The sequence below is a fragment of the Mycteria americana genome, chromosome 1, assembly GCF_035582795.1.
Source record: "Mycteria americana isolate JAX WOST 10 ecotype Jacksonville Zoo and Gardens chromosome 1, USCA_MyAme_1.0, whole genome shotgun sequence".
Taxonomy (NCBI): Eukaryota; Metazoa; Chordata; class Aves; order Ciconiiformes; family Ciconiidae; genus Mycteria; species Mycteria americana.
Window position 1 is genome coordinate 125,002,060 of NC_134365.1, and position 24,911 is coordinate 125,026,970.

Genomic DNA, 24,911 nt, shown 5'->3' on the forward strand with positions numbered 1-24,911 from the left:
AGGTAACCCTCCCTCAGCCACCTATGGCTTCGGGCAGCGCAGGCCGGCCCTAGGGACTCTGCCCGCGAACGGCTGCCCCACGCCCGGAGCGGAGCGGCGACACGGAACAGAGCCCAGCCCGGCGCCTCAGCGCCGGGCCCCGCTCCCCCGCCAGCGGCCGCTGCGAGCGAGCGACCGAGCGCCCCTCCCCTACCCCGGCGCGGGAGGGTGAGCCCACACCCCGCCCGCTCTGCGCAGGCGCACCCCACTGCCCCTTCCCCGGCGCTCCCGGCCCCGCGCTTCCCCTTTATTTCACCCGTTTTCCGGGTTAACCCCTCTGCGGCCGCGCTGGGCCCGGGCGGCGTCGCCTCTCGCCGGCGTGCCGCGGCGCTCCCCGGAAGCGGTAATGCTCAGCCGGTGATCCAGGAAGCGGATGAGCTCGCCCGCCTTCCCCTCTGGAGCGGCGCTGCGGGGACGCGGGGAAGGGGGTGGGGGGAGGCGGGGGGGGGCGCCAGCAGGCCCCGAGGCGGAGCGGCCCGTCCCAGCCCCCCGGCGGGGGGAGCGGCGGCGGCGTTTCCATGGCACCGAGCGGGCGGGGGAGCCGGGGCTGAGGACCCCGCCCGCTCATGGACCCCGCCGCGGCGGCGGCCGCCGAGGAGGAGGGCAGGGAGAAGCCCCCGGTGATCTACACCATGGAGAACAAGCCCATCGTGACCTGTGAGTGCGCCCCGCGCCCCCAGAGGGGCGTTAACGGTCTCTGCCGGGCTGAGGGGGCGGGGCAGCAATGGCCGTCCGGAGCGGTGCGGGGGGCCCTGGCCGCTGCCCCCCTCCGGGCCCGGGTGAAGGGCGGCCCGGGGCGGGGTCCGGCGGTGTGCCGGCGGCGGGCGGGCCCGCGGCGCGGAAGCCTGGGGACCGTGCGGGGCGCTGACACGGCGGGGAAGGCAGGCGGGGGGCGAGGCGGAGAGCTGCCGTTTTGGAGGGGCACCCGGCGGAGGTGCCGGGCGGCCCGCAGCTCTGAGTGCTGGCGCTCGGGGCTGAGGGACGCGGCGCCTACAAGGGGCTCTGATGGCGGGTTTTGCCTCTTTACTGCTTTCCCCCCCTTTTTATGGCAGTGCACAAACTTGGGTTTGTTTCTGTATGTTTCAGGGCTATAGTAAATAACAAAAACGAACGTTATGCTTACAGGTGCTTAGGGGAAGAGATTCAAATACGACAATAAATCTTAAACCCCAAACTTCTTGCCAGTGAGCTTTGTGTAGTTTTGCTCAGGGTAAGAGAAGTCACGAGAAGTAAGACATCCTCTGTGGTGAGGAGAGATTCCCACTGATGGATTCCCACTGACATTATAATTTAATCTTTAACTACTGTGCTTTGCTTTCATCTCTGAGACAGTGTATTTAACAAACCGGACTGCGTGGTTCCAGCTATGAATTAGTTCTTTCAGGTGTCAGAGGCAAGCAGCTGGGATGTGTGCACACTGGTCCTGATGTAAAATATGAGCTCCTATGCTTTTACAGGTATAGGGGGTTGCATGCAAAGTTCACTTAAAACAAGCACATGAACTAGACTGGACATGAGGAAGCATTTCTTTACTGAGAGGGTGGTCAAACACTGGAACAGGCTTCCTAGAGACGTGGTTGATGCCCCAAGCCTGTCAGTGTTTGAGGCACTTGGACAATGCCCTTAACAACATGCTTTGACTTTTGGTCAGCCCTGAATTGGTCAGGCAGTTGGACTAGATGATCATTGTAGGTCCCTTCCAACTGAAATAGTCTATTCTATTCTAACTACATCTATAATGCTTTTAATAAAAAAGTAAGGTTAATGAGATTAGCGTAGAGAATTCTGCTTTTTTTAACAAAAGGTAACCAGTGGCTGTTCATTCTTAGTCAAAAGTATCTCTATCGATAACATAACAAACTACGTATTTGCACTTTATCAGTAAAATGCTGGGAATGCTTTATGTGCATGTGAAATAGAAACTATTTCACAGGTGTGTGTTGCCTTTGGTCAATAAACGCTTACAAAGTAAGCGTTTATTGATGATTAAAGTCTTAGACTGATATTGGTATTTAGAAAAAGTATCCAACTGTAACCTCGTAACTATATAATTATGGAACTCTGTGTGTATATATTTTCTTCAGACTTTTATAAATGTGTTTTTTTTCTTTCTTTTTTTTTTTGGATGCAGTTCATAAGCTGAAGTCAGTGGTATCTGTATTGAATCTTCTGTACTCACCTACTTCAAGACTTTTCAAATCCATTTTACTTCAGATTTAAAGTCAGGAAAATGTACATATTGGAAACATCTGGAGGATATCATTGCCTTCCTTATTGGTGTTATTCTACTGTTTAGGCTGTGGTGGATTGCTTTTTAGATTTGCTTGCTTTATTCTGTATTCAGAATTGGAGAGTCTCTGCGTGTGTGTGTGTGTGTGGGGGGTGAGTGGTGGTGCATGTCAGTCCTTACTGTTCCTGTATGATTTGACTAAGTAACATCTTTCAGTCTGTTGAAGTACATGCAGTTTTACCTAAGGCTTGCTTTTTTGCTGGTAAATGCAGAAGAAAACTCTGGCCTCTCTGTGCAAGGAAATTTTCAAAATTCCGAACATTAAATTTCATCAGACTTCAGTCAAGCCCAATTATCTGATGTTGAAAATAACATTAATTTCATACAGTGAGTGAGCGTACTTTATGGTTGCAAAATGTTTTGGACTTACCACTATACAGTATGATAGCAGCATACTTACAAATGAGATATGAGGTGAACATTACGTATCATTTGTATGCCTTGCTCCTGGACTAAAGGAATCCTTTCTGGTGCTGTGAACAAGCATGACAGTAGTATCTTTACTGTTATGGACTCGAATGGCTTGGTCTGAGACAACCTAATTCAGAAAATAAGGCTAATTGAGCAAAAGTGCTCAGAGATGACCTCTCTGGTGAATGTAGTAAGGGTGACTTGCTACCATTTTTAAATGAAAACATTTGCTTTTAATGGGGAATGCATTTTGCTTTAGCTGTTTTAGTTTCCTTTTTTCTTTGTCCGGAGAAGTTGAGTACTTAGAGACCGCAGTATTTCAAACAAATTCGTTCAACAAAAATTACTTACTTGAAGGAAAGCTCTTCTAAGCATTATATTGCTGGTGATTTATGAGGAGGTGATGTTTGGTCTTCCAGGGAAAGAATTGTTGGCTCGCTATTGGTTTGTTAGAAAATGCATTCAAAGCCACGATATTAGAAGCTGTTCAACAAATACAGTTTATCTTTTGCTTTGTGGTTCCGATTTCAGGCAGTTGGAGTTGTCTGGGATAACTGCCCCACCTAGGAGGTGCCCATGAGGAGAAAACAGACCTGCAAGGGAATGGTTAGTTTTTGATTATATGAAGGAAGAGTGAAGGTTAAATGAGGTTGTGTCTCAGAACATAAGTATTTCCTTTTGCTACAAGATTTAGATTAATCTCTGTCAGGTAAACATTTATATCGTAAAATACTCCTGTTAATTCTCAGGCTTTATTCTTAATAAAGGAGAACCAAAGAGAGAATTTTGTTTGGAACGAAACTTAACTTTCAACACTGTGCATACCAGAGATGTTTTGTAAACAAATGTTTTTATCTACTTGAAATTAGTTTGACAGTACTCTGAAAGGAGTGCTTCCTTGGTAAAGAGAGTTATGCTTTCAAATCTGTGAGTTTAGTCTGTATTGTAACAGAAGTTATTTGCTATATTGGTACAATCCTGAACTCAGCACCCTGTGTATGTACAGGCCTTGGCCTATAGAATAAAAATGGCAATATTCACGTGGCTTGTATATTTGATGCCAATTGCAAAGGCAGTTTTTGTCACTACTCTTTTCATGTTAGTACTGTAACGTAATAGTTTTGTCCTCAGGATTTGTCTGTAGATACATTGGCCTTGTATTTATGGTGTTTGTATTACTGGCAAAACCCCATGGTTTTAATAGAGAGTTTAGATTAATAGAATTCAGCTAGGCAAACTGTCTAACCAAAAACTTCTAAAGACATTTTCTTTAGGTAAACAGACAACCATATTTTTTAAGTGTGGAAAAAGTAGTATATTCACAGAAAGATGCTGTTCCTTTATGTTTTTTTCCCTTTTCTCAAGATGGCAGCATCCCATGTAGTACTAAATCATTCTTGTCAGTTAGGACTGAGTGCCATGATGACTCCTTTCCAAATCAGTTTGAATCATGTTTTTATACTGTCGGTCTTACTAGATTGTAAACCCACTAGGGAGTTTCACTGTTCAGCTGTGGTTATGCTCGGTCTGGCACATTATCTTGTAAACTCTCAATACAAGTTTGTAGCAATTTATCTTCATTGCTACCAGACCTTGTATGTTTACAAGGCATTTTGAGTCAGCTTCTAGCTTTCTCACTGCTGTAGAAATACTATTTTTAGCATCATTAATTGTTTTTTATTTGAAGAGGAAAGCTGAACATTTGCATCAGACATCTTGAACTTGGGTAGTTTCTTTGCAACATTGACTTGAAATAATCTTTAAAACTGCAGATTACTTTCCTAGGAAACCCAAATGATGTTGCTTCCTTCTCATGACTCCTATTTGAAATTTTAATTTGAGAAAGTCTTTGGAACTTTAATATAATGTTCTTGCACATATATATCAACCAAATGTTCTGGTGAAAGAACTCGTCCTTTTGTAGCTGGTTTGCACTTAAATTATTATCTCTGTCTATCCATGTGAAGAGGAAGTTGAAGACTGAAGACAATCCTGCTAAATGAAGTAATTAATAGGGTTTTCAGAGCTTTCCTACCAAGCTGTTCTTTTGTAATTATCTCCATGCAGTGGTTGACTATTCCTTATCAGCTTGTAGTATCTGTTTATATATTGTGTGTGCGCATATTTGTTCTCACTGTCAATACTCTGTCTTAGTACAATGAACTTATATATAATCTGTGGAGAAAACGGGATGCATCGCTTTCATCTGGTCCATGTTCAGAATGTGCTGTGATACAGCAAGAGCAAAACCATCAGCAAAATCAGTGTAGGCCCAAGAATGGAAAACGATTGCAAATATCTACAAAAGCAGCGTAAACAGAAAAAGTTAATAAAAGTAAACGGGGGCTAGGAAGAATTTTACATCTTTTTGAAGTGAAAATAAATGCTTGCAGTTAAGAATATTGTTCTGGGACTTGAAGACCTTGATTCAAAAGTTATTCTGTTACTAGTACGTAGATGTAATAAAAAATGTGCCAACAAGAAGTGGCGTGTAGCCGAAGCGATTAGATTAATTTGCTGCTAGTGAGACTCTTTAAACAACTGTATCCTATAAATGCATATTGCCTGTTTTCAAACAGGACACCTATTACTATTGTGTAGTTGATCAAATATTATTCTGTACTTAAATATCTGGCTACATATGTCATGAGAAGCAGCAGCATATTGTTAGTGTTAACCCCTAGTTTACAAATTTAGTAGTGCAGTGGTAAGTAAAAATATAAAGTTTCACTAAAAGGATTTTCTTCTGCAGGCTACTAGTGAATCAGCTAAGACTTTTATATAGCAATTAAGCTGGTCTGTGTTTCGGTTTTTAGACCTCTTTTGAACATGAATCTGGGTTTCGGGGGGAGGAGGACCTTTAAAAGAAAGAAGTACAAAAAACCCACCAGCCTTCCAAAACTTCAGGTGGATCCACTTATAATAGGCTAGTGAATAATGAAAAAAGATTCACAGTGGAACTTTTTAGCAGTGGAAAAATAAGTGGGATCAGAAAGGTTAGCTGTGACTGATATTTGGGTATAAAAGCTAAACAAAACCACACCAAAGTGTAGTCTTGGCATGGAGCTCTTTTAAAGGTATTTGAAGCCTTTTATCTCAGTTGACTGGGTTTGTCATTGGTATCAAAGAAAAATATTTGTCTGCTTTAGTCATCTGGCCTCAGGAGTTTTCGTTTTACACTGCCTGTGTAGGTAGTGGATTGGGATAATTTCCTCTAGAGGAAAAAAATTTATTGTGGGATATTCAGACACTGCAGTGACAAAGCCTATAAGCATCTAAGAAATTTGGGAAGTGTTAGGAAAAAATAGATTCTTGGGGATTTTAGGCGGGCATCAAACTAAAAAATTTTTTATTTTTACGAAATATTTTATGGTTCTTTTGTATCAGACAGCTGCCACAAAGAGTGCGTCTTCCTCTTGGGAGTCCTGGTAAGGTGATCGTTCTGGTTCTCATATCATTCCTGTACAGGTTTGCAGCAGAACAAGTGTCCTAGACAGGGGTAGAGGGACGGGCGGATGGCTGTGTTGACTTGATCTACCAGAATGGAGAGAGACGGGGAGAAAGACAAGGAGGAAAGAATAGAGAAAAGAAAAATATGGGACCAATGGCATAAAATTTTAAAAATTAGTAGTTTGAACATTCGTGTTTTCTTCTGGAGCTGTATTGACTAAGATACTCAGTCACCTTTGCATTATGCTGTAACCTAAACAAAGGGTGTTTTGGCATTAGGTGTCCATTTCAGTTCCTGCGTAACGTAATTTTCAGAATTTTTCCCCAGGATTAGGTTTATGGTTATGAGCTGCTATATAGAGAGATACAGCCTGTCCTTGAACAAAAGATACAGACATTCTTTACTTGGTTTACGTAACAAGTTTTTGCAGCCAGGTTCACAGTCAAGATTCATTTGAGTAAGTTTTGTTCCTCTTTTGCCTGACCTGGCCGTCTTAGCATTTTGGATGTCAATTTGGTGGACATTGAGTCTTTGAAGGTCATAGAAATGTTTTTTAACTTACGCTGTCTGATTCAGTGTATGATTTAGGCTTATCCTAAAACCCTTTTAAGGTTCTGCTGCTTTATTTGCATTTGATTTCTGGACAGATACCTGTTTGTCTTAATTTGTTTGTGAAGTGTTTAAATAAGTGGCAAAGGGCACGCCTTCTGAACTTTGTAATGTGGAAAGAAAGGAAACACGTGCTTTCTCCTTTCTTCCCTTTCTCCACAAGTGTTTCTGTTTAGTGTGTATCATTTGAGCATTACTGCTTTCTATTATTTTGTTAGTTAAAATAAGTTTTACCAGTTCACATACAGAACCACCCTATAATTGGAGTGGCATCACATAAAGAATTACTGTGTTTTTTCTGAATTTGGTGTGTGTGGTGACATCCAGATGGGGAGTAGATTAATTCAGACATACATGGTATAAAAGCTGAGATGGGGTACTCCATAGGCTATGGATTAGCATTTTTTTCTATTCTTAAGAGAGAAAAAAAAATCAAGTATTGAAATAAAACAATCAAAAAGACTTACTAGATTTATCATATAAATTAGAGAAGTTGTAGAATACATTTTAAAATTGTACATAAATATGTACAAATTTGGAATATTATAAATCTATTAAAACTGATTAGATTAATACTATTTATAAAATATTTGTATTAGACAAACTTAATAAAACACAAGATATGCACTTCTTATTGTGTTTTAAGTGATAAAGGATGACTCTTTAATGTTACTCCCTAGTTGTCATCTCTGTTGGGATATTTAGGTCTTATTTAATTCTGTTGATTCTAAAAGAAAAAACCCTTGTCTAGAAGGCTGCATGTTTTTAGTAATTATAGGTTTCCAAAATTACTTTTCTTTCCTGTTTACGCACATCCTTCCTTCTCCTTTTCAGTTGTATCTGATCATCCTTTACACTTTGGCTAGGAGCTTCTTTCCTCCATTACTGAGGATCCTTTGAGTGAGGGTTTAGTGTTGAGATCCATCCACTGAAATGAATTTGCTGTGATACAGTTGTGCTTAGGCATCTGGCCCCATTAATCTGTTTTGTGGTTTTTGTTGTGTGGTGCTTTTATTTTTTTTTTTTCTTTTTAAACCCCCAACCAACCAACCAACCAACCAAAAAAACCCAACCAAAACAAACACACAACTGCCCCCCTCCCACCTCAAACTACAACAAAATCTTTGAAGCAATTCTCAGACTTTTGTGCAGGCTTTTGGGTCTTTGCTGTAAGCCGATCTTATGGTCCTTACAAGTCCTTACTACTAACTAGTCTTGATGTTTGTCCTGTGTCAGTGCTGTGCTAGTGTTGCCTGCCAATAACTTCATTTTTAGTGTCCTTACTTGAGCAGCTCAAATGTGCTGATTACAGTGGATGCAGGGTCTAGGTGAGCAGAACCTGAAATGTTACAGCGCTTTGGGTGTTTGTAATATGTGGTAGCAGTGTTTGGTCTGTGTTCAAAAGATAGCCGATGGATATTGCCTTGAAGATCTGTTCTCCTTTTTCTTCTAATTCTAGAGGACAGTCTTGCCTTGACCATAAAACACATTCTTATGTGTATTTTATATGCCCTCAAAACCAATGCAGGATGAAAAATGGACTGGTTTTAAAATGAACATACCTTTCTTAAGCTGATAATGTGATGTTGTTGTCTGGAATAGCAGAGTGCTTAAACATTATCATTTCCTCTGTATTCTGGAGCAGTCCTTTTTACTCAAGATGTTGAATTCTGAAACTTTTTTTTGTGGCATACATTGGAGTTTTAGGTGCAGTATAGAAAGAGCACTTTGTTATGCTCCAGAGGGTAAAATACATAGTCCTTTCTTTCAGTCAGGCTCCAAGCTTCATGGGCTATCATTTTGATGTGGTTATCATGCTGTTGCTAAATCACTAAGCTGTATTTTCCTTTCTATGGGCAGTAATGTGTTGCAAATCAATAGACTGTTCTCCATGGCCTAGCTCATAGAGATGTTGTAACTTGGTATAAGACAGCATTAACAATATGACTAACACTTGCTTCGGTATTCATTTTAGACATTTGTTTGTAATCTTAAATAAGATGTGGTATGGTACACTTAATTCAGACAGAAGAGGATGAAGGTGAAGAGTCAAGAGTAAAGTGTGTAGTAGCTTTCTGGGGACTTAAGGCTAAAGCACTAATAGTAGAGTAGGATTTTTTGTGTGTATTTTGTTTTTTAACCATTCTAGGAAATTGTATCACTGAATAGTAGCTATTGTGGTCAGACATCAGAAGAGCTGGTTTTGCTTGTTCTGGCATTTAATCACTTTTAAAATTTAATTTTTTTAATTATTATTTTTATTCTGCGCTGATAGAATTATGCTGGTGGCTGGTAATCAAAATAATGTGTATGAGAAAATTGGGAAAACATGAGTGGACTAGAAAAGGGTTCCCAAGATAAATTAAAGCATGCTAAGCTACTGTGGAGGTAATGCCTGGCTGTGTGTCAGGAGATGAGGTTGCATGGTGGGAGGGAGAAGAAAGGATGTCAGGTTCTTCTCCAGCCTTAGCCCCCTGTTCCACAGGAAGGTAAAAAGGTCTTTCTGTTCAGGTTGGGCTGTACGATGGCAGATGATTGTACAACAGAAACAGGTGGGAAACTACCAGGAAATAGAAGTATTGCCTATATGCCTGTTAAAATTTTAATTGGAAAATGTAGTTCTTCAACTCAAGAGATACTGAGGAAGGGCGGGGTGGGGGCGAGCGGCAAGAGTAGGGTCTCTGTAAGGGTCTCTGTAGGAGTAAATAAAGGATTTTTTAGAATTAAATTGCAGTCTCTGGTAGAGGAGAATGCAGTCAGCCAAAGATGAGGCAGTAGGAAGGAAGTACAGGGAAGGGAGCAGTAGCTGTGATAACTCGGGGCAACATGCAGATGAGAGATTTAGTAAGTGATACCATTAAACTAGTATAGGCCAGCTCATCCTCCCAGATTTAGACAGTGCACATGACATAACAGATTTTAGAGCTATGATCAAATGCAGTGGAAAATATATTTTTGAGCTTACTCCCTTCTCATTTGGATGTGTCTGGTTGCCAGACATCAAATGCTGTGTCTTCTGTTTAAGTGTCATGAAAGACTATTTGGGCATTATGCATTGGCCAGTATGGTCGACTGGTCAGTTTGGATTCAGACATGTCTGACAAAGTACCTTGTTCCAGAATTTACCATCTCTTTGCTCAAAGATGCTGATAACCGTCAGAAGTTGGAAGAACTTAAATTAAACATATCTTTTCCTTGTCATGTCCTCCCTGTACCCAAAGGAGAAGAACGGAATTTAAGAATTGATATTCATAGGCTACTGATAATATATATATATATTTTTTTTTTTTTTAATAGAAGACCCTACATTTTGTTCTATCTTGTATATAGGTAGCTACTCCAGTGGCGTTGCAGTTAATGCAGTTGTTCAAAGCCCAAGTGATTAAAGTCTAACCAGAGATCTGTGTCAGTGTAGGAGCTGCTCCAGCGGACTGCATCATGTTAACAGACCTGATGTTTCTGAAGGCAGCAAGAACAGCGCGGAGGACGGGGAGCTGCTTCATGTTAACAGCAGTGCCAGAGTGATGGGGAGGGAGGAATCAAACCCAGTAAATCACAAAACACGTGCTAATGCTAGTTTTCTCATGGTAGGCCCAGCTACAGAAGGGATGTGAACCACCATCTAACCAGTCTCCTGGTTTGTGAAGGCTAAATTCTTGAGGATTTTTAAATATACTTTGTTTAGCCAATGACTCTGGCTAAGGAGTTGCTTGTTTAGTTTTTAGAGTTGGATCACCTATATGGATGATACTCTCTTTGGTATATGGATTATGTAGCTACGTGGAAAATAGTAATAGGAGGTTATAACAGTATATGGATTATGTGCCTTGTTGAAGTGTTGTATTGGGTCATGAAAGCACGTGATTTAAAAAAGTCCAGTTTCCACATAGCAGACAAAATGACATCTTTTTATTGAAACAACAAACCATTAATAGTATATCTTATTAATCTCTTTTCTATAATTTGCACATTATAATAGATTAATGCCTTTCACTTTCAGGTGCTGGAGATCAGAATTTATTTACTTCCTTATATCCTACACTTTCTCAGCAGCTTCCTAGAGAACCCATGGAATGGAGGAGGTAAACTTGGATTTTATTCTGTGATACTATTTCAGTGTGTGTTTTTAGACTTGGGAAAGTGTGTATTTGTTGTGCTCTGAGAAGCTCTTACCATAAATTGAGTTGAATATAGCAACTGACTTGAGGAAAGGAGAACTTAGATAATCAAGGTAAATGTTGTTCAGGATGATAATTTCCACTCGGCTATGTTGAACTTCATCTAAAGGAAAATGATAGTAATGCTTTGTTTCTCTCTTTGGTTTTGTGGTTTGTGGGTTTGTCTTGGTGTGTGCTTTGATGTGTTTTCACAGCCATGTTCTGAAAGTGGCATGCTTTCTTCTTAATGAGAATATAGGTAGAACTTATGTGCAATTAGGTGTACTTTTCTGCAAAAAGTTTGGTATGGCACACTGTTTTCTGCTTGGAAAAAAGTATTTTGGGAATTTTCTTATTTGGAATTTTTTACTTTTAGAGGTCCTAGAGATACAGAGAACCTTTTAATGAAAGCTGAAAAGCTTCTAGCTCCTCTTCTTGCAGAAAGGAGCATCTATCTCATTTCAAGTGATACCAAATTTTAGTTAACTTCATACAAACTGCAGTAAGCATTGTTTGTGTGTTTCCAATACTAGAGTATTTCAGTTTATTCCTCTTCCCCAAAATACATGTTCATATTTGTATTCTGCTATGTATGTCTCGCCCACTAATTTAAGTTTTTAAACTTTGTAGGTCTTATGGCCGTGCTCCGAAGATGATTCATCTAGAATCTAACTTTGTTCAGTTTAAAGAGGAGCTACTACCCAAAGAGGGGAATAAGGCCCTTTTGACTTTTCCCTTTCTTCATATTTATTGGACAGAATGTTGTGTAAGTATTAGGAAAACATCACGAAAAACTGAGTACTCAGATTTAAAAATGAAATTGTTTTGACTTTCTACTTGTGCTCGCTGGTATTTTTCATTTGCTTTTCATGCTTATTTGAACAATCAAGTCTGCATTGCATAAGCGTGCATACCCAATATTATTGGAAACAAAACTTAGTCAGCTTGAGTACTTTTTACCATAAGCAGTTTTTCTTTGTAATGTTGTTTGACACTAAGAAGACAGGCTTTTGTATAACCTATTTTCAGTACTTTGTCACAAAAAAACCCAGGATCTAACAGTGTTACTGCAGTAGCACAGCACACTTGCTTCATAATACAGAAACGTGGCCAGAGTATTTGTTATGATCTATTCATGAGGTTAAATCTTAAGATACATATTTTTTTCTTTAGTTCATCTTCCATACGTGTCAGGTATTAGTACATGACAGCAATCTAAACTGAGCAAGATTTGGAATGTCTTAATCTTGTTTATCTACAGTTCACTGCTTTTTGGTTGGCCTCTGGTATGAATTAATTATCCAGTTGAAAGACAAAGGTGACGTCTGATATGTGACCAATCAAAAAGTATCCAGAACAGCCTTAAAAGTTATCTGACTTGATCTGTTTAAAACCAACCCAGAAGCCAAAAAAGTGCCAAATAGCTTTTAAACAGATTAAGATTTGAGCAGTGTTATGTTGAGCAGTTAAAAGGCACAAATATCACCCTTCTGTTACTATGTGAGAATAAAACAGTTCAGCTTTGTAATTTCAAACATGTTTTTGTTGTAAAGTTCAAGAATGTGTAAAATAAGAGTTTAAATTATGTGTAAAAATCTTAATTTCAGTAATCTAAAGAATGATAATATACCAAATACTAAGATGTGTTTACTGTTAACCAAAATACTAGAAATAAATTAAAGACCAAAACTTTACTATACTTTACGTCATTTGATTTCTTTCAGTAAGTGAACTTATTGTCACTCGTTCTATTTGATATGTCTTTCTGTTTGTCTTCTGTTGGAACAAAATTTGCCTTTTGAAATTGTTCAGAAAGTCTGTTTGATTTGATGATTCACCACTTCTCATGCCAGGACACGGAATTGTACAAAACTACAGTCAAAGATGACATCACCAAGTGGCAGAATGTTCTCAAAGCTCACAACTCAGTGGACTGGCTAATTGTGGTAGTTGAGAGTGATGCCAAGAAAAAGAACAAAACAAATATCCTTCCACGAACCTCTATAGTAGATAAAATAAGAAATGACTTCTGTAACAAACAAAGTGACAGGTAAGCATTCTTTTACTTGCAAACATTTTAACCTTTTGACTAGTGTGCTGATTAAACACCCAGCTCCCTATGTAACAGGTTCCTTGCTCATTTAAGGACTTTCCTTGATGTCCAGCATTCAAACTGATGGTACCATAAGACCTGTGCTTTGAAGAAGAGAGTCACAAGCAATAAAAGGAGAAGTTTATTTTCAGTTCTTCCTGGATTCGTGGTGGCTTCGAAATGTGTTTCAAAAAGCTTTCAAGTATCTCCTCCTGGCTAAGAGAGGTTTAAGGGGAACAGTGTGGTAATAATTTTTAGAACTTCAGGGGTTTTTGTTTGCTTAGGTGCTTGCCAAAATGTTACCAGAATTACAGGTAGTGGGAGTGAGATGAGAGGGGAATATGAAGCCGATAGGGCTTATTTTTTACGATTGTACTTTCTGCCTTTCACTTAATCACCTTTCTGCTATGAGGTCATTGACTTAAAGCCAGTTTCTTCAGATGTTTTTATTCTAAGGAAAATAATAATGAAGATATGAAACTGTTTCTGCTTTCATTAAAGTCAACAAAATACACAAATCTTAATTTGAAACAGACTTTCATAGATACTGTCTTCCTTATTCTGAAACATTGCACTGAATCTATTATATATTAAATTTTTTTCTTTTAACCTTAAGAGTCAACTTTAAACAGGGGATTTTCCCCCTAAGAATGAGTGACAGGATAAACATTTGAAGTTGAAAAGAGTAGATGGAAACACTCATTGTACCTTGGTGTGAGCTGACAGTGACTGGCAGGTCAGCATGTTATAACACGCTATACATTGGCAGCACTTTCTTTGTACCTAGACAGTGTTTGGTATATTACAGGACTATTTGGGCAAATAGTTTGAACAACTCTGATGCAGTTTGCTTTTGGTTTCTAGCTGATTGATTGGCTTGGTTTAATCATTTTACCGTAGGATAAGATGACTTTTCTAACTAGAAATGGTGTTTTACTTAGATAAGAGATTTTCCTGCCTTTAGAGATATCGGTAGTTTTTTTTTGAATGTTACTAAATTGTGATAGAAAAACTGAGGAAAGAAAATGCTCTAAAAAAGGCTGATTTATTTGTGAATTAACGGGATCTGCTTATTTATTTATTTAGTTTCTGAGAAAAGCAGTGGAAGTTTTAGCACATAGGATGTGTGTTAAAAAAAAAGATACTGTAAGAATATATTATGGAGCATTATTTTAAATGACTTAAGAAAGGCTGACTATATGTGATCTAATGGATCTTGATTTGTATCTTGCATAATCCTTGCCAGGAGTAACTATAATTACCATTCTGCTGATTTGTATTGCTAAGCAGACTTTTTTTTCTTGGATAGCTATATCATTACTTATGTTTAAGTAATTGGAATATTGTATCCATTATTTGCTTCAAAAAAAGTAAAGCTTTATAGTACTCATTTTGGGGAAAACACTTAACTCTTCTCATAAACTGTATCACAGACTTAAACATACATGGAAAAGTTTTTAAAAAGCCACCAAAAACCAACCAAACAAAACCCCAACATACTGGCCCCCAAACAAGCAAACATAACCCTCAACCTTCATTTTTCCCTCTGATTAGTGTTGAATGAAAACCTAAATTTTATTCACTCTGAATCTGTCAGGTATGCACAGTATTCAACTGTGCATTTATATGTGAAATTTATGTTTACCTCCTCAAAAAGAATTTTTATCAATCTCTTTACAGATGTGTGGTACTTTCTGACCCTTTGAAAGACTCTTCCCGTTCTCAGGAATCTTGGAATGCCTTCCTGACCAAACTCAGGACATTGCTTCTCATGTCTTTTACCAAAAACTTAGGCAAGTTTGAAGATGACATGAGAACTTTGAGAGAGAAAAGGACTGAGCCAGGGTGGAGCTTCTGCGAGTATTTCATGGTCCAGGTAAGAGTCTCTTTTTATTGAAGAAGGTACTTGAGTCCTAGTTTTAATAATGGTGCTTTTTTGTTGTAGTTGGCTTTCCGGTACTTTTAATGTTCTGCTCGTTCTTTGAGGGTTGGAGCAGGAAATACAAAGACTGATATAAAACCAGCATTTTTAGATCTTGTTTGCAGCAGGCTTGTGTTACGTTGTAATACAGTGCTATTACAGAAGCAGAATCTTTTCAGGCTCGTCAAAGTTTTAATGAACCTCAACTGAAGCAAACAAATCGCATCTAGAAAGTGTTTTAGTAGTTGCTCTTGAATTTTGGGTAAATGTCCCATTACTGTGCCTGTGCAAAGACACTCAAACTTGTAATTGGTATTTAATATGAATTTTGCTGTGATTTCTTTGTTTAGATTATTATCAGTATGTATGGAGATGATTTTTAGAAAAGTGTCTATTTTGAAGTAATCCGTATAGAGAATGCCTTGAATTCCATTTTCTTTATATTTCTAAATATGTCTTTGTTTTAGCTTGTATAGAGAAAAGCAAGAAACTCTTGTTCGATAGAATTAAAGGTCTTGATTCCTTTGGAATTTTCTGGTCCCTGTACAGTGCCATTCTCCACACCAGTTCCACCTCATCTTCATGTCTCCTTTGACTTCATGCGCTACCTCTTGCATATGATACATCTAATTCTCAGACGTTTTCTACTTACCACTTTGGCGCTCTACTCTGTGTACAACTGAACCTTTAATGATACTGCAATTGGTGCCTTCACAGTGTAAACAGAGGAGAAAGAATTATTGCTGTTATGGGAGATATGGGAGATGAGTCTTAGCAATTTTTTTTTTTTTTAACTTGACCTTTTAATAGATGTATGAACAATATCTTGTAGTGAATCAGGATCTGGATACAGAATTTACTGGCATAGCTGTATGACTTAATCTTCTTTTGTGAACCTCCTTGTGTTAGGAAGAAATGGTGCATCTGCTACAATGGCAGGTTTTCCTATATGTGTGAATACTGGAAGGGGAAAGATGTTGGAAAAAGTAGTTCCTGGAGCTCTATGTATGGATGGGGGCAGGCTGTAATACCAGACATGACTAATGTCAGTAACATGCTCCTTGTATTGCTTGTGTGTCAAAAGGAAGAACTGGCCTTTGTCTTTGAGATGCTGCAGCAATTTGAGGATGCACTGGTGCAGTATGATGAACTAGATGCCTTGTTTTCTCAATACGTTGTCAACTTTGGGGCTGGTGGTAAGTGTCTTAAAATGTTAAATAAGTGTTAAGCGTATTCATTTCTTCACTAAGCTTCTGCTAAACAATCCAGTGCTTTGGGTACCATATGTGCACATGGGAGAAAAAGATGGTACGTTGCAGTGAAGATGCACTAGGCAGTTTGTGCTCTTGTTTTATGCAGTACGCAAACTCAAGTGTACATCAGTTATAGTTTATTAAAGTTTTGTTTTTCATCTCTGAGGCTTAGAAGCAATTTTTAATGAAAACCTGCATTTTGCTCTTATTCGATGATTGTTACAAAGGGAGCCCTGAAACTCTGTAATTACATAAGTATCGATCTGGCTGAGATACAGTTGCCGTTTTCACAGCTCACTGCTAAGTTATTCAATAAAGAGCTTCCTAGAGAAATGTATTCAGTTTTGCCTCAAATTACATGAGACGTTTGGTAGTCACTACGAAACTGAATAGAAATATGTGCTTAATCTGCACTACAGAAGATTTAACTTTCTCTTCAAGAAAAATTACTGTGCAAGAAGTATCAAATAACACTAAATTGTTTTAATGAGCTAAAGCATATGTTGTTATATAACAACAGTTTTAATCAGGTATGTGTTATGAATCTGGTAAAAATGGAGTGCAGGAGTAATTGCAGTGAAATGTCTTTGTCCTGACTGAACCTGATGCTGTACTTGAAAGTGGGGACACATCTGTCCGTAATGGTTGAGTAAGAAATACTTGAGTAGATAAAGCTTCTTTGTTTTGAACTTCAGGTTGGCTTAATTGCTAAGAAATACATTACAAACTGGTTGCCACTATACTAATAACAAATATGCAATTAAGACAAAATGTCTATGGGGTTTGAATGTTCTGAAATTCAGTTATTTACTTAGCTGTGAAAGTTCTGCTGTTTTTTTTGTTTTGTTTTTGAAGTTAAGACATTAAGTCATTTATCCATGTGATAAACTTCAGAAAGAATAAGCCAGCTCACAACCTCTGGAGGGAGGAAGAAGAGGCTTTGATAGAAAGCAGTGGTTGATTCTTGGATATTAACTTTATTTACTTAGATGGTGCAAACTGGCTGACATTTTTTTGCCAGCCAGTGAGGAGCTGGAATGGTTTAATTCTCCGAAAACCAATAGACATGGAGAAGAGAGAGCTAATTCAGAATCAAGAAGCTACCCTACTGGACTTGCGTAGTTACCTATTTTCTCGCCAGTGCACGTTATTAATCTTCCTGCAGAGGCCATGGGAAGTTTCCCAGCGAGCATTGGAGCTTCTTCACAACTGTGTGCAAGAACTCAAGCTATTAGAAGTGAGTCAGTGTGATATATTCCATTATGTGAATGATTTTATCCAATGATGAACTAACAAGATTTTTGAAGTTTAGATGTCGGTGACCAGAATACAGTAAGCACTGGCTGTGAGTTATCAAAATGATGCTGTAATAACAGATTGTAACAGTGCTACAGTTGAATGTTTCATCATGAGGATGTCTTTGGAAAGAAATTTGGAGACATCACATCCGAAAACCAAACCTGTATTTAGTTAAAGTATTCTAGTCTTCACCTGGAAAGTTAACTTCTTAAGCTGGTAGGTAATTTGTCTGCTTCTTTCCTGGATTTATTACCAGTCTCTTGAACTATAGTTCCCATCATTTAAATCTATAGCGGTGTTATATTGAAGAAAATAAGGCAGAGCGGTTAATATGCTGATATGCAGGCTAGTAGTCTGTAACAAAAAGCAGTTTCGAACTAGAAAAAGTATTTACAGTACGGCTTCTTACTGCCATGCAAGTTGGATGCTGCTTTGATCGCCTTTTGTGGTTCTTACTTTGTGATTCTTTTTGGTGCCCAGTAATACTCTCCTGTGTTATGCGTGTGTCTCTAGGTATCTCACCCAATGACAGAAGAAAGAGAGAAAAACAAGTGACAGTGCTCAAAGCTTTTTGTTATGTTGCATGCCTCAATGCTTTACCCCTCCTTCCTCCATACTTTAGTTTCTGCTGGTGTTTTTTAATCCTCTAAAGAGGCTTTATCAGGGATGTTGTACACTGATCATCCTCCATGTATGACCACAGATGTCTATGAATTGAAATACATCTTTAAGAACAGCATAGTGTGCATGAGAATATTTCTGGATTTCACCTTGTGACTCATCCGTGCTCTTAATCCTGTGGGTGTCTGGTTCTCTGTTAGTTTTATCTGTGCTATTATAACAGTAGCTGCTAACTTTTGCCTGTCTGACATTATAGTCGTAAGTTCCATAAGTTCCATCTGTTCATCTGCATTTAAAACCAGAAAATCTACTTCAGATGCATTGCCGACACCCTCATGTATTCTAAAACGAACATGTAATTCCCATACATAGTACGTTTTGTGTGTGTGATTTGTGTTTGGTTTTTTTTCTTTCCAAAATAAATACTTGCAGCCTTCTAAATCTCTGAAGGTACTTCCTGCAGTTCCCCTTTTGCTCCACCCCAAGTCTGTCCTGTGCCTCCAATGTTTGGGGCTCTTCTCTGCACTGTATCTTATTTCTGCTGTTTCTGTCTTGATGTGGTGATCCAAACTGAATGCAGGTGTTCAGGCTGTGAGACAGTGACACTTATTTGTGCATACCTTGTAGTTATCCCTGTTGTGATCCTTTTTCTTAATACAGGCAAACCTCTTAAAGTGGCTTGACACCACTGAACACACAGCAGAAATCTAAACTACTCTCTTCTTATGATCTTTCTCTTCCTGAAAATTCTTTCAGAATTCCGATCTTTTTTTTTTTTCCTAAATGCATTGTGCTTCTATGTTGAACTTTCCTATCACATTAGTCAATTACCTAGTTCATTACAGGTTTCAAGACTTTCATAGTCTTTCTAAAAGGAATATTTTTGCATTGTTTATGAACAGGATTTTGAGACACCATTATTGTGATTATATTCCAGATCTTTAGTTATGCTCGTCTTTATCTTGATTCTTGAAATATTCTAGTATCAAACTCTCCTGTCTTTCTCTATCATGTCCTGACTGATAATCCCTTCTTGGTCTTTTTTTTTTTCTTTGTGTTTTTTTTGTTTATTTGTTTGTGTTTTATCTCCATTCTTTAATTAGTTGTCCATGACAGATGTCTTATCCTTTGATTAACAAACTTCTTGTTGTGAAGGAAACTTAGACTGATTTATTTTTTCAGGGTTTTTAATCTACTACTTACTGTACTTCTAATTTCAGTCTCAGTTAGATCCGGTGTCTCCTTAGGAAAGTAGTAGTAATATAGTAGTAGTAATAAAGTAGTAGAAAATATTTATTTAAATTTTTCCTAACTGCTCTCCTTAGGCATAGTTTCCAAATTTTAGGAATTTTTCCAAGTACTAGTACCTATTAGTCCTCTTTTCCTTGTCTTTCATCTTGGTGAATATATCAAATCGAGTTAATATAATTGCTGTTTAGTTGCTTAGCTGTCCTTGTTTCATGAACTAATATATATAAATTATTCAGGCAGTAGTGAGAGTTGGCCTGTTTTTTGCATATTCTTAGAGTAAGCTCTTCCAAGAGACTGATACATTGTATCAAGAAAAGTATCTTGCTGAAGTATTTTCTCATCTGACTAATGTTTATTTCCCAGTTAATTTTATCTGTTCATCTTCAGGTCTCTGTTCCTCCTGGAGCTTTGGATTGTTGGGTATTTTTGAGTTGTTTGGAAGTCTTACAAAGAATAGAAGGCTGCTGTGATAGGGCTCAAATAGATGCAAATGTTTCCCACACAGTTGGCTTATGGAGCTATGCCACTGAGAAGGTGAGCAAATGATGTGTTGCAGTTGTGGTATTACAATTTTGAAGTAGACCATTTGTTTCTGTGGAACAGATCTTGCACTTCTTATTGTGGAATTTATTATGGGGTTCTGTATATTATCTTGAGTCTAATCTAGATGAGACATCCAGGTTTATATCCACTTTTTCCACTGTCAGATGAGGCCTGGGAATAACTAGGGTGTGTTCACCTCTTTGCCTGTCCCCCGTCCCCCCCACTAGTTTGCTAATGACTGGCTAATTAAACTCCAGAACGAACTCAGTCCATGTCGACTGAGAGAAGGAGCATGAATTTCAGTTATAGCAGGAGAAGATGCCCAGATTTGGATGCGTTTACCATTATAAATACAGATTACAGCAACCTGTTTACATACTTAATTATTTCTTCAGTATGTTAGTATGGTAGTAATAGAACCCTAACTTCACTGAAGGTGTTACACTTGGTGGCTTGTGAAAGAGACAAATGAGTAATAATTTGCAATTTTTCAGTTACCACCCCTTACCATAAAGTAAAAGTTGTAAAGTGGCCTTTTCAGTTTGGTTAAGCCCCTTCCCTAATTACATAAATGCCTTTTCAAGTTCCACGTATTCAGTTTCTATGAAAGAGTTGGTGTCCAAGATTGCTACTGCTTTCCACTGTTGAAAAACAGTTTAGAAAGATGACAAACTCCAGAAACTACTGAAATAGTGTACTATGATCTTTGTGGATGTTTTTGAAGACTAGCATAAGCTCATCCTCTTGTTTGCATAGCCTGTAGAATATTTTCTGTTTATTTTAATCATAGTTTGTTCATATTTCAGTAGACTTAAGAATCCTCTAACTGACTCCAGGAGGTCCTTGCCTTATTACAAAAGCATAGAAAGACAATTTCACCTTGATGGGTTACTGCTTAAACAAAAGGAGGAGGGAGGGGAGATCAGAATAAAGGAAACAAAGAATTGTTTAAAGTGGTGATGGGTGCATCAGATTCTTCCCATGCTCCTTACATGTTTCTATGGAAGGTGTGTACCTGAGTTGGAAATGTTCCTCCCATTCGTAGCTGTTCTAACACAAATGGTAAAGGGAAAAATTGTAGGATAATGAGTAGCAGTAAGGTGGAACAGACTGAATGAAAGAAATTCAGCAACTAGTGATAAAATTAAGTGAAATTTAAAAAAAAAGTTAATGGCCATCCCCATTTTATATGGTGTAGATTAATATGACAAGCTGAGACCTGTTTTCTTTTGCGGAGTTACCTTGGTAGTTGATTGAGGTATTCTAAATGAATTAACCAAATGACCAACAGAACAGAACTTCTTTAAGAATGTATCCTCTGCTGACTTCCTGGGTATCAAGCATACCAGCTGCTGTCTAGAAGGGGTTTTATGGTAGTTGTGTGGCACTGTTTTAACACAGTTAGCTATGCTAATCATCTTTTTTTCAGGAAGGTTTTCACCTGAATACAATACTTTGGCTTGTCTAATCAGTGTGCTGGAGATTGCCAGCATTTCTTGTTTATATAGTTTTCAAAAATACAGACACAGTTATTAGAAATGATCTTTGGTGATAACTGCCAAACATCTCAAGCTTTGTCCGTGTTTATGTGGAAAAACAGAAAGATTTATTCTGATTAGGTGTTATGCATGTGTTCCAATGTTATTTGAGTCAGTAACTTAAATGCAATTTAGTTCTTAATAAAATTAATTTCTACTGTGAGAATAACAGTTACTTTTGAAAGGTTCTCTACTTTCTTCCCATGAAGCAACTTTAATACAGATCTTATAAACAGTATAATATGAGATCAGTGGAAATGTCTTTTATTGTAGGAATGATGTAATAGAATAAAATGAGTTTTGTGTTGATTTTGTAGCCTATTGAAAACAAGCGTCTGGTTTCTCTTATAGTTAAAATCTCTGGGTTATCTGTGTGGACTTGTGTCAGAGAAGGGACCCAATTCAGAAGACCTTAACAGAACTGTTGATCTGTTAGCAGGGTTGGGAGCAGAACGCCCTGAAACAGGTATTACCAGGAATGTACGCATTCTTTCTAATAACTGACATTGTCTTAAATACATAGCATATCAATACATCAGTAATAATATTTTCCAAGTATCCCTACATATATATAAACGTTGATAAATTCTATTATCTCTTACGAGTTCTTTTAATGTGTGTCTAGTACTTTAGATTATCAATGCATCTCCTTACTGTTGCAAGTAGAAGTTTTTACATTAATGCTCCACTTACTAGCATTTAGGTAAAGTCTTGAACAGTACTGGTTTTGAATAAAGTTTTTAATACTTTCAGACAAGTATTAAAAATAAAATTATTTGAAAAAGAAATGGAGCATCCTGATGCAAATAGGTAACCTGCAACTGGAGCTACAAAGTGATATTATTTGAGTTGAAGTGATATTATTTGAGTGGCTGAACAATCAAATTTATTTACTCCTTGTGGATTTTATCACTCACAAAGATATTTATGAAGGGAAGAAGCTTTCAGATGTTAAATATGCTAGAACGATTAGTATCTTTGAAGCATTAGCTGACAGGCTGATGCTTCACTTGCTCTTGCAGGTACGATGATGTATGATTCTTAATTCAGTGCTATCGTGCCTGTTGTATTTATTTAAAATGGGGGCTTTTTTCTTCTAGAAATGCTGACATGTATTTGGTCTGGTAAAGACTTCTAAATTGAGCAAGATACTTCAGAAAAAAACTTGGTCTTGCTAACCATTTTCCTTTGAAATACACTGTTTAAAGTAGTAAAATGTCTTTAAATTACAGTATACTTCTGTCATGCCGATTTATAAATCTAGCATTGAGGAGTTGTGAGAATGTTGCTCTTGGCACAATATGGTATTTAAGTACAATTGTGTGTGTTTCTAGGTTGAATAAATGTTATGAAATACTGCGTGGAGAAGTTAGTACAGTTACTATGTTGCTGTTTGCCTTTACCCTGCTACCCTGAACATCACTCACATGGGCATGCACACACAGAGAGTTGTGAAACAGCCTTTCTTGATCTTATTTTAGAGCCTGGGGAAGAAACTCATGATCTGTCTCTAAGTGTTAGTGACGTTTCCCACATAAAATTAGTTTTCTTTCCACTTTCTACTGAAGGAAAAAGTGGTGGTGGGGGGATGTTATTAAAATAAGAATGGATTTGTAAGTGACACCTCTTGTTCTGCTTTTTTGTAAAGCCAATGCATCGCAGAGCCCTTATAAGAAACTTAAAGAGGCCTTATCATCTGTAGAAGCTTTTGAAAAACACTACTTAGTAAGTATGAGTTTTGGTTATTTGAATTAGGTTTGTGTGTTAACATTATAGATTGAATAGGGTCAAAATTTGCAAACCTGAGAAGATAACATTGAGAACATAAATCTGTATTTTGGTATCAAAGGTTATTGCTTACAGACTGAACACAGCGAGGCTGATTTGTTTTACAACTTGAACCCTGTATGGGCCCCAAGTTTCAAATATTTGGATTAACTTTGATATTTACAGTTATGAGTTGGAGGTTATTATCTGTAAGTATGTATACTTAGTTATTAAAAAAGCCCATGTCATGGCTATCATATTCTGCTATCCTGAATTCAGAATTAATTTAATCTTCCCCAGAAGAATGTTGATGTGTGAATGTAGCTTCCTTTTGAATGGTTTAGACTTGCATCTTGTGATGAGTGTTACATGGTTTAAGTTATACTGTTGAATTTTTTATATAAACTGTGGGACATCTGTGGATAACAGGGTTGGAGCTGGCATAGATTGAAACATTAGAATTCTCATCATGCTTTAATATGCATGTTTATTTCCTGACAGCTCCCTTATTGAGGAGACATTGTAATGATCTTCTGGTTTGTTTTCTTTTTTTAATAAAAGATTGTTAAATAAAACAAAAAAGCATTGACTGTCACAAGAGTGTGTTTGGTTTGGGGGGGGTTGTTTTGTTTTGTGTTTTTTTTCCTTAAATATTTTTCCTCTGAAATTTCTTATATTTGCAGTACTGCTGTTAAAGTTTTCTGGGGAAAAGTTGGAGGAAAACTAAGCAACTTTTTTTTTAAATCTGAAAACTAGGTGCTACTTATTTTTGCAAGGTTTTACTGAAAGAAAAAGTCTCAAAAGATTTCTCCTGAAGATACCAGGTTTCATTTTTATACTTCATTTCTTTGTAAGACTAGTTGGATAGCTGGACTGAAACTAAAATCTTCAGAATTGCTAGCTGCTCTTACATACTCAGTTCCAACTTGCACTTGAAGATCTCTGCTGAATTCAGCAGTATCTTCCTAAATTTAGGAAACTTAAGTTGGATCTGCAGAGTTTGCCAATGAAAGAATTGTCATTCCTGTTTGTATTTCTGACTGCACTTCTATGCAACAGAAATTCAGATATCAGACACAATATAAAAGATTGTTTTCTATGTAGATGTCACATAAATATATACAATTTATATATACCCATATTTTATCCATTTATTCAGTGGAGAAGAACATAGAATTAGTTAAAATTTCCAGACACAGCTAAGATAATTTATTTGTATTTAAAATTTTAATGAGTCTGGAAAGTAAAATTCAGCTTTTCAGACATGTTGAGAGCAAGAAGTGATGAACTTTTATTACCAGAAAAGGCTTTGTTCTCACTCAATGGCTAGTCTCATGCAACAACTTCAGAATCTTTTGTAAGACTGTCAGATCTTCTACAAGCATGTTGGCTTGCACCTTAATTTTGGGGGAACATAGCTTTTCATTTGTATGTGTAGCTGGTGTCTAAGACCTCTCTGGTTATACTGATCTGTTAAGGAGCCATCACTTAGTTTATTGTAGGATGTTGTTGTGCGTTCTTAAATAAAGAAAGAAGTGATTTTTCTAGGCTCTCCATAAGAAACATCAAAAATGGCCTAACATGGCTTTGGGAGCTCATTTTAGGTCATTTTCCTGCCCCATAGGAATAGATGCTTCCTGACAGATACTCTGCAAAATATTTAGGCAGT

At 37.9% G+C, this 24,911-nt stretch overlaps 1 protein-coding gene across 2 annotated transcripts in view; it reads left to right on the plus strand.

Moving 5' to 3' along the window:
* The first annotated feature begins 230 nt into the window (after window positions 1–230).
* Window positions 231–24,911, plus strand: part of TRAPPC10 (trafficking protein particle complex subunit 10) — a 44,449-nt gene continuing 19,768 nt past the window's right edge. For both annotated transcript variants that reach the window (XM_075519778.1, XM_075519769.1), the window contains exons 1-10: window positions 231–696; window positions 10,801–10,882; window positions 11,588–11,723; window positions 12,811–13,007; window positions 14,730–14,925; window positions 16,055–16,166; window positions 17,213–17,460; window positions 19,782–19,928; window positions 21,827–21,941; window positions 23,124–23,200. In XM_075519778.1, coding sequence (XP_075375893.1) covers window positions 606–696; window positions 10,801–10,882; window positions 11,588–11,723; window positions 12,811–13,007; window positions 14,730–14,925; window positions 16,055–16,166; window positions 17,213–17,460; window positions 19,782–19,928; window positions 21,827–21,941; window positions 23,124–23,200 — 1,401 coding nt within the window. In that variant the 5' untranslated portion in view covers window positions 231–605. The remainder of the gene's footprint in view (window positions 697–10,800; window positions 10,883–11,587; window positions 11,724–12,810; window positions 13,008–14,729; window positions 14,926–16,054; window positions 16,167–17,212; window positions 17,461–19,781; window positions 19,929–21,826; window positions 21,942–23,123; window positions 23,201–24,911) is intronic.